This window comes from Ranitomeya imitator, chromosome 2 (assembly GCF_032444005.1).
Source record: "Ranitomeya imitator isolate aRanImi1 chromosome 2, aRanImi1.pri, whole genome shotgun sequence".
NCBI lineage: Eukaryota > Metazoa > Chordata > Amphibia > Anura > Dendrobatidae > Ranitomeya > Ranitomeya imitator.
Genome location: NC_091283.1, coordinates 746,765,831 through 746,779,526, shown reverse-complemented (window position 1 = coordinate 746,779,526; position 13,696 = coordinate 746,765,831). Strand labels below are relative to the sequence as shown.

Sequence of the window (13,696 nt, the reverse complement as noted above, 5' to 3'; positions counted from 1 at the left end):
TAACAGAGTGTCTTCGGCGCGCTGGAATTAAATGTTCGAGTCCCCGTAGCTGCTTTACTCGCGGCTGTTTGACAGGCCTGCGTGGATTGCCTGTTTGTTAGGCAATTCCTACATGTGTTGCGACTTTTGAACAGCCGCAAGAATGTATTATTTGACCAGGCCAAAGACCCGGTTAGCACCCGAGCATGCTCAGATAACACCTTATCTGAGCACGTTGCTCATCATTAGTAAGAAGCTTGTTGATGGTTATAGGAAGCAATTGCAGTTTTTTTATTCGAAACAGTGTGCAACCAAATATTAATTTGAGGGTGTCAACAACTTTGTCTGGCCCATTTTGGTTTTTTTTTCTTGAAATTGTGTCCAATTTGTGTTTTTTTTTTTTTTTTTTTTTTTTTGTGTTGTCCCAATACACACAGAATAAATAAATGTGTATAACAAAACTTGTGTAATTGCAATAATTTTCTAGGAGAAATACTTCATTTATTCGGACTCCCATGACAGCACTACGAGAGAGAGGATCCGCCCTTCAGGAACAGGAAACCTACAGATACAAAAGGGCGGCACCTCTCCCCATGCATCAGTTGGTTTCCTGTTCCTGGAGGGACTGGATCCTACAAGAAGATTGCTAGCAGATTCCAGGCCGGCCGGACCGATTCGGGTAGCGAGAGGGTCTCCTACCTCGGCCGGTGCGGGGTACCTGAAGCAGACACGGTGGCTCTGGCAGGGCTGCACGGCAGTGTCTGATCAGCGTGGAGCGGTCGCCAGGGGGTGTCCGGTCTCCGGAAGCCGCGCGTGGTATGTATAAAGGTCCTCCTCCCTTGGGGGGGTCGGCGGCATTGTGGGGGCGCCCTCGGAGTCTCCCGGCATGGTCTCGGCGTCCCACGCTGTTCACAGCGCTGACAGGAAGCGCTGTGGACTAGGGGTGACGTCGGGGGGCGGAGCCGGCGGTGTCTTCCGGGTCGCGGAGCTTCTGCGCATGCGCAGGAGCTCCAAGATGGCGGCGCCCACCGGTAAATGTGCGCCGATCACCCTCAGGTGTCGGCTGATCCCCTGCAGCTGCGGGGGGGGGGGTGGAGGGTGTAAAGTGGCTACAAGCGCGGCATAATTACGCTGGCCGAAGGAGGGGCTATATATCGGCTCCAGGTGCGCGATCCTTGCTCCTGGTCTCCAAACTGAAGATGGAGTCTGATCAGGATCAGCAGCCTCTGCTGCTGGATGAAGTGCCTCAGAAATCCATGGAGAAGGATCGTGAGAAAAAGAGCGATGGGTCTGGCCGCAGAAGCTCCTCCAGACAGGGGTCTGGAGCGTCAGCCAGAAAAGATCCCTCTCGTACTTCGGTATCTTCTGGGTGTGGGGCAGCCACTAGTAAGTGACCTTCGAGAAAGTTCACTTAGTGACTAGTGTCCCCTCATATGTTTTGTGCAGGGAAAGAAAAGCGTCAGTAAGGCGAAGCATAGGGAGTGTGCCATCTGCGGGGTCCCCTTGCCTGACTCACACCCTAAAAAACTATGTGACCCCTGTATCCAGCAGACGGTGAGGTCCTGGAAGGAGGGGAGGGGGTATAGCATGTAGATCTTACATTCTAGTCTACCTTACTTATCCCCTTAGGTAGCAGAAGAGTCCTCTTCTATTGCGGCCAGTCTAAAGGAAATGGTTAGAATGGAGGTCAAGCAGTCCATTAAGAACCTTTCACAGACAGGAGGCTCTAAGCAAAAAACTCAGTGGGCATCTGATTCGTCTGTGGATAAGGACAGGAGCGAGGAATCGGACGATTCAGCAGCTTCATCCTCCTCTTCGGAAGAAGACGCTGCTCGGTTTTGCCTACCCATAGAGAGGATAGACAAATTAATAAAGGCGGTCAGAGGCACAATGGGTATAACAGAACCCAAGCCTCAACTATCTAAAGAACAAATGATGTTCAGCGGGTTAGAACAGAAAAAGCGCAGAGTCTTTCCTTTAAATGAGAAAATACAGGAACTTATCAACAGGGAGTGGAGAAAACCAGAGAGAAAAGGCTCCTTACCACCTGCGCAGAAACGTCGGTACCCTTTTGATGACCCAGCAGTGGGTAGCTGGGAGAAGGCCCCAAAGCTGGATGCAGCAATTGCCAAGGTAGCAAAGCGATCCTCTCTCCCGTTTGAGGATATGGGGACACTTAAAGACCCCCTGGATAGGAAAGTGGATACCTTCCTAAAGGGAACCTGGGAAATGGCAGCCGGCTCCTTAAGACCTGCGGTGGCGTCAACCTGCACGGCAAGGTCAATGATGGTCTGGCTGGACCAGTTGGAGACCCAATTAAAACAGGGGGCCTCTAGAGATTCCATACTCTCAGCGTTACCAATAATCCAGGAGGGGGCGGCTTTTTTATCGGACGCCTCAATTGACTCCGTAAAGTTGGCAGCTAGAGCAGCAGGACTTTCTAATGCTGCAAGGAGAGCCCTATGGCTGAAATGCTGGCCGGGGGATATGCAGGCGAAAGCAAAGCTCTGCGCTATCCCTTGTAAAGGCGAGTATCTATTTGGGCCTACCCTGGATGAGCTCCTGGAGAAGGCAGGGGATGATAAGAAAAAGTTTCCCAATCTTTTCACTCCATATCGCCGTCCCTTCAACAAAAGAAGGTTCAATCGGGGAGGAAGGCGCACCTTCTCACCGGGTAGGGATCGTTCCAGATGGGATGATAAGCGAAAAAGAGGCACAGGTCTCATGTTTCGCCGTAACCCGACGGAAAACAAAAAACAAGACCAATGACTGGCAATTCCGGTGGGAGGGAGACTGTCGCATTTCTTTGCAGAGTGGTCAAAAATCACAAACAGTGTTTGGATAAAAGACACTGTTTCCCATGGTCTCAGACTTGAGTTTGTCCATACCCCACGGGACAAATTCCAGTTAACACCCTGGCGTTCATCTCCCACTGAACAATTTGCCTTAGAAGGGGAAGTGAGGACTCTTTGCTCCAAAAATGTTTTGATTGAAGTGCCGTATTCTCAGGCAGGGAAGGGGTTCTACTCTCCCCTTTTCCTAATTCAAAAACCGGATATGTCTTATAGGACCATTATAAACCTTAAGGGTCTCAATAAGTTTTTGGTAAAACATACCTTCAAAATGGAGTCCATCAATTCGACAATAAAAATGCTTTTCAACAATTGTTTTATGGTAGTAGTGGATTTGAAAGATGCCTACTATCATGTACCCATTCACGCTGATTTCCAACAATACCTAAGGGTAGCAGTACTAATGGGGGGTAGGATTCAACATTTTCAGTTCAGGGCACTTCCCTTCGGGATAACTTCTGCTCCTAGAGTGTTCACTAAAATAATCGCTGAAGTCATGGCACATTTAAGAGAATCAAATGTCCTTATAATTCCCTACTTGGATGATTTCCTCATTGTAGGGAACTCAGTAGATCACTGTCTGTCACAATGGGAGGTTACTAAAGCCAAGCTAGAACACCTGGGTTGGATCATAAACTTCGAAAAATCTAAGTTACAGCCCCTAAATATTCAAAAGTTCCTGGGTCTAATGTTGGATTCAGTGACACAACAGTGTCTCCTCCCTATAGAAAAAATAGATCTAATTCAAATGTATGCGTTAAAAACAATCAATACACCTTCCATGACACTTAGGCAAGCAATGTCTCTACTTGGGTCACTCACATCTTGCATTCCAGCAGTTAAGTGGGCTCAGTTCCACACCAGATCCCTACAGAGAGAAGTCTTGTTCCATGACAGAGCCTTGGGAGGCGCGTTAAATGGGAAAATAACGTTAGGGCCAACCACGCTAGATTCCCTTAGGTGGTGGTCAGATAAAAAGAATTTATCAGCGGGGGTTCCCTGGATAGTAAATGTGTCCCGGGTCATAACCACAGATGCCAGCTCTTCAGGGTGGGGAGCCTACATGGGGGACATGGTGGTCCAGGGACAATGGAACCCTTCACAACATTCTCATCCAACCAAAGGGAGTTGTTGGCGGTTGAATTGGCTGTTAAAAAATTCCTCATATATCTGCAGGGCCAGCACGTCAGAATTCTGTCGGACAACAGAGTTGCAGTCGCTTACATAAACCGGCAAGGGGGAACTCGTTCCGAGACATTGATGCAAATCACGGATCGATTGTTCCAGGTGGCAGAGCACAATTTTCTATCTTTGACGGCTCTCCACATCAAAGGAAAGGAAAATGTGGCAGCAGATTTCCTCAGCCGAAACGTGTTAAGACAAGGAGAGTGGTCTCTCAACAAAGACATTTTCAATCTGATCATCTGCAGATGGGGTCAACCAGTGGTAGACCTGTTCGCCACCAGAAACAACAGAAAAGTAAAACTTTTTTGCTCGCTAAATCCCAGGGAGAATCCCTTGGCGGTGGACGCGTTTCTGATAAAATGGGATTTTCCACTGGCCTATGCTTTCCCACCACTGAACCTGATACCTCTAGTGGTGAGGAAAATCAGGGAAGATCGAGCAAAAGTCATCCTTATCGCCCCCTTTTGGCCCAGAAGAACCTGGTTTGCCTGGCTCAAGACAATGTCTGTATCGGTTCCCTGGGTACTACCAGAGATCCCGAACCTGCTTTCTCAGGGACCGATCTCCCATCCACAAGTGGCAGCGCTCCATTTAACGGCGTGGAGTTTGAACGGTCACTATTAGTGGGGAAAGGCTTCTCTCCAAATTTAGTCGAGACACTCCTAAAGAGTAGAAAGCAAATAACTACAAAAATCTACTCTAGAACTTGGAGGAAGTTCTTGTCTTGTTCAAGATTTGACATCCGAGACGGGGTACCAATACAACAAATTTTAGAGTTCCTACAGAGGGGTCTCGAGTTAAAACTCTCAACTAGTACCCTTAGAGTACAGGTCTCAGCTCTGGGTGCCCTGTTTTCATGCAATATAGCTAACAATTATTGGATAGCGAGGTTTATGAAGGCAGTTAGTAGATCTAGACCGGTATATAAGGATAGAACAGTTCCATGGGATTTAAATTTAGTTCTGTCCTCTCTAACAAAACCCCCCTTTGAACCTCTGCAAGAGGCCTCGATCAAAATGTTGACGCTTAAGACAGCCTTCCTGATTGCCATAACCTCAGCTCGCAGGATAGGGGATATCCAGGCACTTTCTAGAGCTCCTACATACACAGAAATCTTATCAGACAGAGTAGTCCTTAGACCAGACCCGGCATATCTGCCGAAGGTAGCGACACGTTTCCATAGATCACAGGAGATAGTTTTGCCATCCTTTATTCCTAATCCCTCTAATCCTAAAGAGCAGGAGCTTCATACGTTAGACGTTAGGAGATCTCTCCTTCAGTATATCTCAGCCACTGATAATTGGAAAAAAGATGGAGCACTGTTTCTTTCCTTCCAAGGTCCAAGGAAAGGATTTAGAGTGTCAAAATATTCACTAGCCAAATGGATTAGGGAAACTATCTCTCTAGCTTATACAGCAGGTGGGGGGCCAGCTCCGCAGAATCTAAAGGCACATTCCACCCGGGCCATGGCGTCATCCTGGGCAGAGAGATCTGGAGTGTCAGTGGAGCAAATATGTAAGGCGGCCACTTGGTCATCTCCTTCCACTTTCTTTAAACACTATCGGTTGGATTTGGGGTCCTCCTCTGATCTCTCCTTTGGGTTAAGGGTGCTACAGACTATAGTCCCTCCCTAAGGTAGCTTACATCTCTGTAAATCTCTCGTAGTGCTGTCATGGGAGTCCGAATAAAGCATTAAGCTACTTACTGGTAGCGGCATTTTTCGGAGGCCCTTGACAGCACCCTTAGTTCCCTCCCTATTCACGTGGGGGTAGCACTTCCTATAGTGTATATAATGATAGATTTCACGAGTGGTATCTAGTTCGATACAATGGATTGTTTTGTATATAAACTGTATATAATGTATATTTGTGTACCACTAACCGCGGTAGTCCTCTCAAGCTCTGAAATACAACTGATGCATGGGGAGAGGTGCCGCCCTTTTGTATCTGTAGGTTTCCTGTTCCTGAAGGGCGGATCCTCTCTCTCGTAGTACTGTCATGGGCCTCCGAAAAATGCCGCTACCAGTAAGTAGCTTAATGCTTTTCTGGAACAATTTCAAGGATGCCAACACTTTTGCCATGACTGTGCAGTACCAAATAACCATTAAATGATCAATGTAGATTTACCCTGCGTGATTATTGTGCATTCTCACTTTTTGGGTGAAGTGATCTTTTGGTTTGTCCAAAAGACGATTATTCTAGGCAGCACATCGTCCTGTCGGGAACAATATCCGCACAAGTCGCGATTCAAGATCATTCTATTAAACGATGGCCCACTGGTGATCATGTTGCCGATCTGTTTTTTTCAATGCTGCGTATCGCACAATATAAATACGCCCTTACAGCATTCCATGCGGTTTAGTGTACAAGTATAGGTTTTGACTTCTACATTAACCCCTTAGTGACAGAGCCAATTGAAATCTGACCAGTGTCACTTTATGTGGTAATAACTCTGGAACGCTTTAACAAATCCCAGTGATTTTGCTATTGTTTGTTCTTGGCACATTATACTTTATGATATTGGTAAATTTAGGTCAATATGTTTTGTTTATTTATAAAAAAAAAAAAAAAAAAAATCAGAAATTTGAGAAAAATGTAAAAAAAAAATTTGCTATTTTCAAAAAAACATTTTTAGAAAAACATTAATAAATTACATTTCCCTCATTTCTGCTTTATATCAGCGCCATTTGTAAAATGTTCTTTTATTTTGTTAGCATTTTAGGAGGATTAAAAATGTAGCAGTGATTTTTCATTTTTTCAAGGAAATTTACAAAATTTATTTTTTTAGGGACCTCTCCAGGTTTAAAGTGACGACAGGGGTCACATAAATTGTGAAACCCCCAAAAGTGATACCATTTTATAAACAGCACCCCCTGACATATTGAATACTGCAGTCAGGTATTTTATTTACCCTTCAGGTGCTTTACAGGAATTAATGCAAAGTGGCATGACAGGAATGAAAATGTGTATTTTTACCACCTAAATGCCGCTAACTTCTGAACAGGTTACAACAGCCGTCAGACTCTAAGGCCGCTATTTGGCCGTGAATTGCCACGGCAAACATCAGGACCACACAATCATGATCTGTTAACCATTTATATGATGTAGTCACTATTGACAGCAGCATCTAAGGGGTTAAACAGATTTGGACGGTGCCAATACTGATCGTGGCTGATGCAGCAAGTTGTCAGCTATAGTGTACAGCCGACAGATGCTGGATTGTCATCTGTATGGGGAGGCTATTCTCTTATATCTCAGGTCAGTTAAGATACTTATTGGCGGTCATTAAGGGGCTAATTTGGATCTCGGTGTTTGATTACAAGGAATTTTAATACATATCAATGAAACTGTTATATTTTCGTTGATGGCCCAATGTGTCTCCAATGTTTTGTTCTGTTAAGGTATAATGTTGCAGGTAAATACATTCTCTACCAGCAACCAGTGGATCCATCAGCAGACTCCTGGTTCCTTCTACTAAGACATATAGTTTGTGGGTTTAGCACAGTTTCATGTATTTTTTTTGTTGGACTGATATACATGTTCTACATGTAAAAGGCCATTTAAGACTATGGTGTTAACCACCGTGTCCACAAGAGGGCGTAACAGACTACGCACCGAACTGGAGTTACTTCATGTTTGGTTGAAAATGTTTGCAGCTTTGTTTTCATCTAATCCAGATTCAATAATTCTATTTAACCATTTTTGCAACATCATTTACACTCTGTTATTAGCCATTTTCCAAAGACCAGTACAATCCTATCAAGGGAAAGTCATTGATTTCTCATTTACTTCTTTTATGACTAAGCACAGATAGGCGTTAGAATGGCACATTTACAATTTGATGTTAGACACAATTATCGTAGAGCAATAGATGTTAGAGTACGTTCCTGAATGTCACATTGCATACTTCAAACATTTTTCCAGAGGAATTACATGTGGAAAATTGATTGTGTATTACAGCAGCGCGTTGTGGATGCCATTTCCGCTGCATGTCACTTCATACAGCAGACACTACAGCGTCGTAAAACTTTTGTAAAGGTTGTAATTTACACACCTGCACTTCCCAATGTCCCTTGGGGACGTCCCTCGTAAGACTCGTGATCTTCCCAACGTCTTGGGTGGTTAGGGTTCCCGGAAATCAGTAATTGTTATTACACAGGGTCAGAATTGGCTTGCTGGCAATTGACAAGTTATTTGGTTGCTCAGTGAGGCCAGACTGGGTCGCTCATGCTTACTCTTTGCTGACAATGGGTTTTAGACAGAAGAATCATTTTCCTTACAGTCAGGTCATAGAATCACTACCTTATTTCTTAATTCAACCAACACATCTACAACCATAAGTTCTTCACTAGGGGCTATGAAAAAGCAGTCGTGGCCAAGTTCTGAGACCAACATAAATTTTGATTGTCACAAAGTTTGTTTCTTCAGTGTTATTCCGTGTTACTCAGATGTTTCTATGGTTGCTAAAGTAAAATTATAAAAATTTAATAAGGTTTTAAACCTTTATGTGCAAATACATCAGGTTTCTGCAAAGACTTGATATGTACATGGTTGACTCTAATTTTTCAAGACTTCTGCAATTCTTCCTGGAACCTGGACGTCAGCTTCTGGTCCAAATCCTACCTGATGACAACCCGTTCTTGTCTAATCATCTCTCAGAGGTTAACACAATTTCTGTATTTTTGTTTGGCCACCCGCTTTTTGACAATTGACCACAGGTTCCCACTGGAATAGGGAACTGGTGAGTTTCCTGGCCCCGGTCTCAAAAGTTCAATGTTTTTTCTAACCAGTCCACTTAGTTATCACTTTTGCCTTTTGATGTGGTGCTCCATCACCAAATTGCTCCAGGACGGGTGGAAGACGTGGCTATTGGAGGATATTTAGATCCCATTCATTATTAATGGCTGTGGTCTTAGGCAAACTTGTGAGTGAGCCCACTCCATGGATGAAAACCCCCCACACATTAATGGTCTCAGGATGCTTCACTGTTTGTATTACACAGAACTGATGATGACATACGACTTTTCTTCTCTGGGCAATCATTCTTCCAGGTGTCACAAACACCGTGAAGAGGGGCTTCATCTGAGAAAATAGCTTTAGCCAGACTTCTGCAGTCCAATGTACTTCCTGCAGATTGTCTGCCCAGCTATGTTTTTTTTTTTTGAGAATATTTTCTTCTTTGCTGCCCTTCTTGACGCCAGGCCAGCCTCACAAACTTTGGCCTCACTATGCGTGCAGATGCACTGACAGCTGCCATTCTAGAGCAAGCTCAGCACTGACGTTAAACCAATTCCATAGCTGAATCCTCTTTAGGAGACTTTTTGTACTTTCTTGGGGACCTTGAAGTTTTCTTCACAGCAAGTGAACTTCTCTCTTTGAAGTTCTTGATGATCCAATAATTGATCAACATTTGTGATTCATCTGGTCACTCTTCATAATAATCTAGACATCATGCAAATTTCCACTATAAAAACATAAATGCCAATCTTTGTGAAAACCAAAATTTGTGTCAGTCTCCAAACTTGTATCTATTACTGCAGTTCACATTTTCTCATTCTGTCTATGGAATGCATTACTCCTCTTGACTCCTTTTGGGCTGTTGTGGGAACACATTTTACAAAAAATCTATAGTTTTTCATTTAGTTTCCTTTCCTAACTCTAATGTACATATGCACAAATGAAAACACTGTTGGTTTTGTAGAAACAAAAATCAGAACCTTATTTCATTCTAATATTCAAAGTGGATCTCTGGGCTTAAAGGTAACCGGTCACCCCCAAAGTCGAAGATGAGCTAAGCCCACCGACACCAGGGGCTTAAGTACAGCATTCTGTAATGCTGTAGATAAGCCCCCCGATGTATCCTGAAAGATGAGGAAAAAGAGGTTAGATTATACTCACGCGGGCGGTCCGATCCGATGGGTGTCGCGGTCCGGTCCGGGGCTTCCCATCTTCTTACGATGACGTCCTCTTCTTGTCTTCACGCTGCGGCTCCTGCTCAGGCTTACTTTGTCTGCCCTGTTGAGGGCAGAGCAAAGTACTGCAGTGCGCAGGTGTCAGGAAAGGTCAGAGAGGTCCAGCGCCTGCGCACTGCAGTACTTTGCTCTGCCCTCAACAGGGCAGACAAAATACGCCTGCGCCAGAGCCGCAGCGTGAAGACAAGAAGAGGACGTCATCGTAAGAAGATGGGAGGCCCCGGACCGCGACGCCCATCGGACCGGACTGCAGCGGGAACGCCACTGGGTGAGTATAATCTAATCTCTTTTTCTCATCTTTCAGGTAACATCGGGGGCTTATCTACAGCATTACAGAATGCTATACATAAGCCCCTGATGCCGGTGGGCTTAACTCACCTTCGATTTTGAGGGTGACAGGTTCCCTTTAGAAACAATGGAAATGTAAAGTAATAAAATAAGCCGGACTTGAGAATTAAATGTAACAACAGAAATACTTTATTTAGGATAAGAACGGTATGACGGCCATAACAAATCTCTCTGGATAAAGATATTCATATGATTACACTGAAGCATAGAAAGGGAGGACGTGAATGCTACGTGCAGTGTCGGTGCTCGGCATACACTACAGCTGTGTGATTGTGACTATTTGTCTTGCAGTGGTATCCCCAACTGGATCCCGTCCTCCAAGTCGTAACCGTAACAATGAGATGCCTGGGGACGAGGAGCTGGGCTTCGAGGCAGCTGTTGCTGCGCTTGGTATGTAATTTATGTCATGGCCTCACAGATGTAATTGTTTATTTTGCTCTTTAATTCTTTCCCCACATTTGTGTATAATACAACCCAGCGGTTTTGTGCCTGAGTTATAAAACAAGTACGTACTTATAGCACTATATACAGGCACATAATAGGTTCGTTTTTTGCATATAAAAGCAGCAGTATTATGGTGGCTGTCCATAGATGTAACTGTTATTGTTAACGATCTAAACTATAACAACCATGATTAACTATAATTGCTGCGTCCGTGGTATGGAAATGATTAGGTCCAGCTAATGGCTGCTACATTTATTGGGCACGCTTTATTAATACTTATTGGTTGGCAATGGTAGACTCTCTTAATATACTTACTAAGCTATCTTCTGATAAATGAATCCATTTTTATAAAAAATAGGGATTCTCCTCATTGTTTTTGATGTCCATGCACATGTATGTGTCCCTTTCGTGATAAGCGCCACAATTTTAAAAATTTTGGGAAAATAGGTGGAAATGGAAAATGGGGTCTCCACATGTATGGGCTACTTACAGCAAATGTAGCAGTTTGGCTGCTGAGCTGTGCAGCGGATTGAGCGCTGCGAAAGTGCAGTACATGCATGTGGATGGGCGATGGGGCTTTGAAACTGACTTACCGTATATATATTTATGTATATGTAGCAGAAATTGAAAACGGAGTATACTGTGACTACCTAAGTCTGCAGCATTCTCATTGCTGAAAGATCCACTGCACAGAGATTTCATGGGCGTCTGCACTTTCCGTAAAGAGGACAACTTTTTGAAATGAAGCCGGGCTGCAGTCAGCTTATTGTTGTGGGTTTCGCTCCTGAGACCTCTGCTCAGTAGTCGGGGAAGTTTCCGTTAACCATCCATTGTCTTTACAATTAAAGGAATTTGTCATCACAAAATAGTTGTCAGGAGCTCCAGGACTGTCCATGTATTAGAAGGGCAGCCACTCATTAAAATAACCACTATATGTAATACCACACTTCTCCATCCACTTTTTGTGGTGTTGTTTAAATGTTTTTTTTTTTATATTAAATGTATTTTGTTAAAGGTTTGATATATATATATATATATATATATATATATATATATATATATATATATATATATATATATATATATATATATATATAAAAATATATATATATACACACACACACACACACACACACACACACACACACGTATGTATATACAGTATATATATATATTTTTTTACATTTTTCATCCCACTATATGTAAAAAACAAAGCCAAAAACCTTGTAATTTTCATACCGGCCATGTGAACACTGGCAGCAATAGACTAAGTCAGACTGTTTAGAATTGTATTGAAGCTTTTAATGAGCGTGCAGCCATCATGGCAGAGGTCATCGTGGAGGGAGAGTATTCTAAAATAGTGCATATGTGTGGTATCCGGAACGTGTGATCATGGCCGTGATGGGCAATGGCGGCTCCTTTGTGATATGGCACACTATTAATGCATGTATAAGATATCTTTAAGACACAAATATTAGCAGCACAAACAAGAAAAGGAAAATATTAATTTTATAGAGAGGAGGTTAAGATGTTCGAGAAGATTAATAGAGACATTGATCACTAGAATGAATGTAAGAAAATGCCAGTGTGACACAGTAGTCAGGCTTGTGTTTCTCCCCATGTACGATAATGGGAGATGTCTCGCTTCCACTTTGAATGTACCAGCGACCCCACAGACAGGAACGTTGTCCAGGCTGTTGATGTAATGAGTTTTTGTTCTGTCTGCATACATTTAGCAGATGGCACATATCACAGAGAATATTATCAGTTTCAAAATGCTTGTCCCTGTTGTACTTCCTGTGGTATATACCAGTATAAGCGTTGTAATGGCTTGTGTTCTGACTCTTTTGCCCAGGCATGAAGACAACAGTCAGCGAAGCAGAGCATCCTTTACTGTGTGAGGGAACGAGAAGAGAGAAGGGTGATTTGGCGCTAGCTCTAATGATCACCTACAAAGATGATCAATCCAAGCTGAAAAAGGTACTGAAAAGACTGACGCCAACAGCACTACATTCACTACCTGACCATCTCTGTGCCCCTTACTATCCAGCTTGGGAAAAGGAATCCTGTTCCACTAGAAAGCCGCTCTACAGCCTCTATTACTAATGACATGGTGCATGCAGAATAATGGGGAATGCACCACGTGCCTATGATGCGGTTTTGATTTTCTGCAGCAGTTCTGCCCCTTTTATTTGCCTTTTTTGTAGCTTTTTTGTTTTTACTTGCGTTTTTATCACACTTTTTCAACTGCGCTATTTTTTTTATGTCTTGCTTTAAATGAAACTACTGTTTTTGACAACTTCCTGATATTTGTCAATTTTAAAACTTTATTGATAGTCGTGTGCGGATTACTTGTGTTTTTCGTGCATTACCTTTGCCTTGCAGCATGGGTGTTGTAGGGTGTCAGGGTCGCCCACCTTGCTGACGCAGGATCGCTTAGGCACTGGTTGACGCACCTTTAAGGTTAAAGACCACTATGAGGTTTTCCGTGACATGACCGTGGGCGTCATACAGTCTAATCAGAATGTTAGCTAAGCACCTCCTGCAAATTTTCTTCATTTTATTTAAGGCTATGAAGAATATCTGCTAATAAAACACATATTTCCCACAAGAGGAATTGACATATTACGAATTTTTAAAAAAATTCACCGCAGGGCAGTTTACAACGTGAAAAGAGTGAGCAGCAGATTTCTATTTATCTTATTCACCACTTTCCTGGAACTAGAAGACGCTGTTGCGCAGCATCAAAAACTCATTGTGGGAACATAATTTAAAGAGGCTCAGACTCCTCGAGGCTCTGCACAGGGGGCACCTGGGGCAAATACAGGAGGGCTGCTGGGTTGCTATACGTTATGTATGATGTGTTATAGTGATTGGTGGGGGTGTCAGAGGTGAGACCACCATGAATCGGTATCTG

General features: G+C 43.5%; 1 protein-coding gene across 2 annotated transcripts in view; it reads left to right on the top strand.

The window, feature by feature from the left end:
* Positions 1-13,696, top strand: part of ZSWIM8 (zinc finger SWIM-type containing 8) — a 176,634-nt gene that overhangs the window by 148,435 nt on the left and 14,503 nt on the right. For both annotated transcript variants that reach the window (XM_069753275.1, XM_069753274.1), the window contains exons 14-15: positions 10,627-10,725; positions 12,635-12,759. In XM_069753275.1, coding sequence (XP_069609376.1) covers positions 10,627-10,725; positions 12,635-12,759 — 224 coding nt within the window. The remainder of the gene's footprint in view (positions 1-10,626; positions 10,726-12,634; positions 12,760-13,696) is intronic.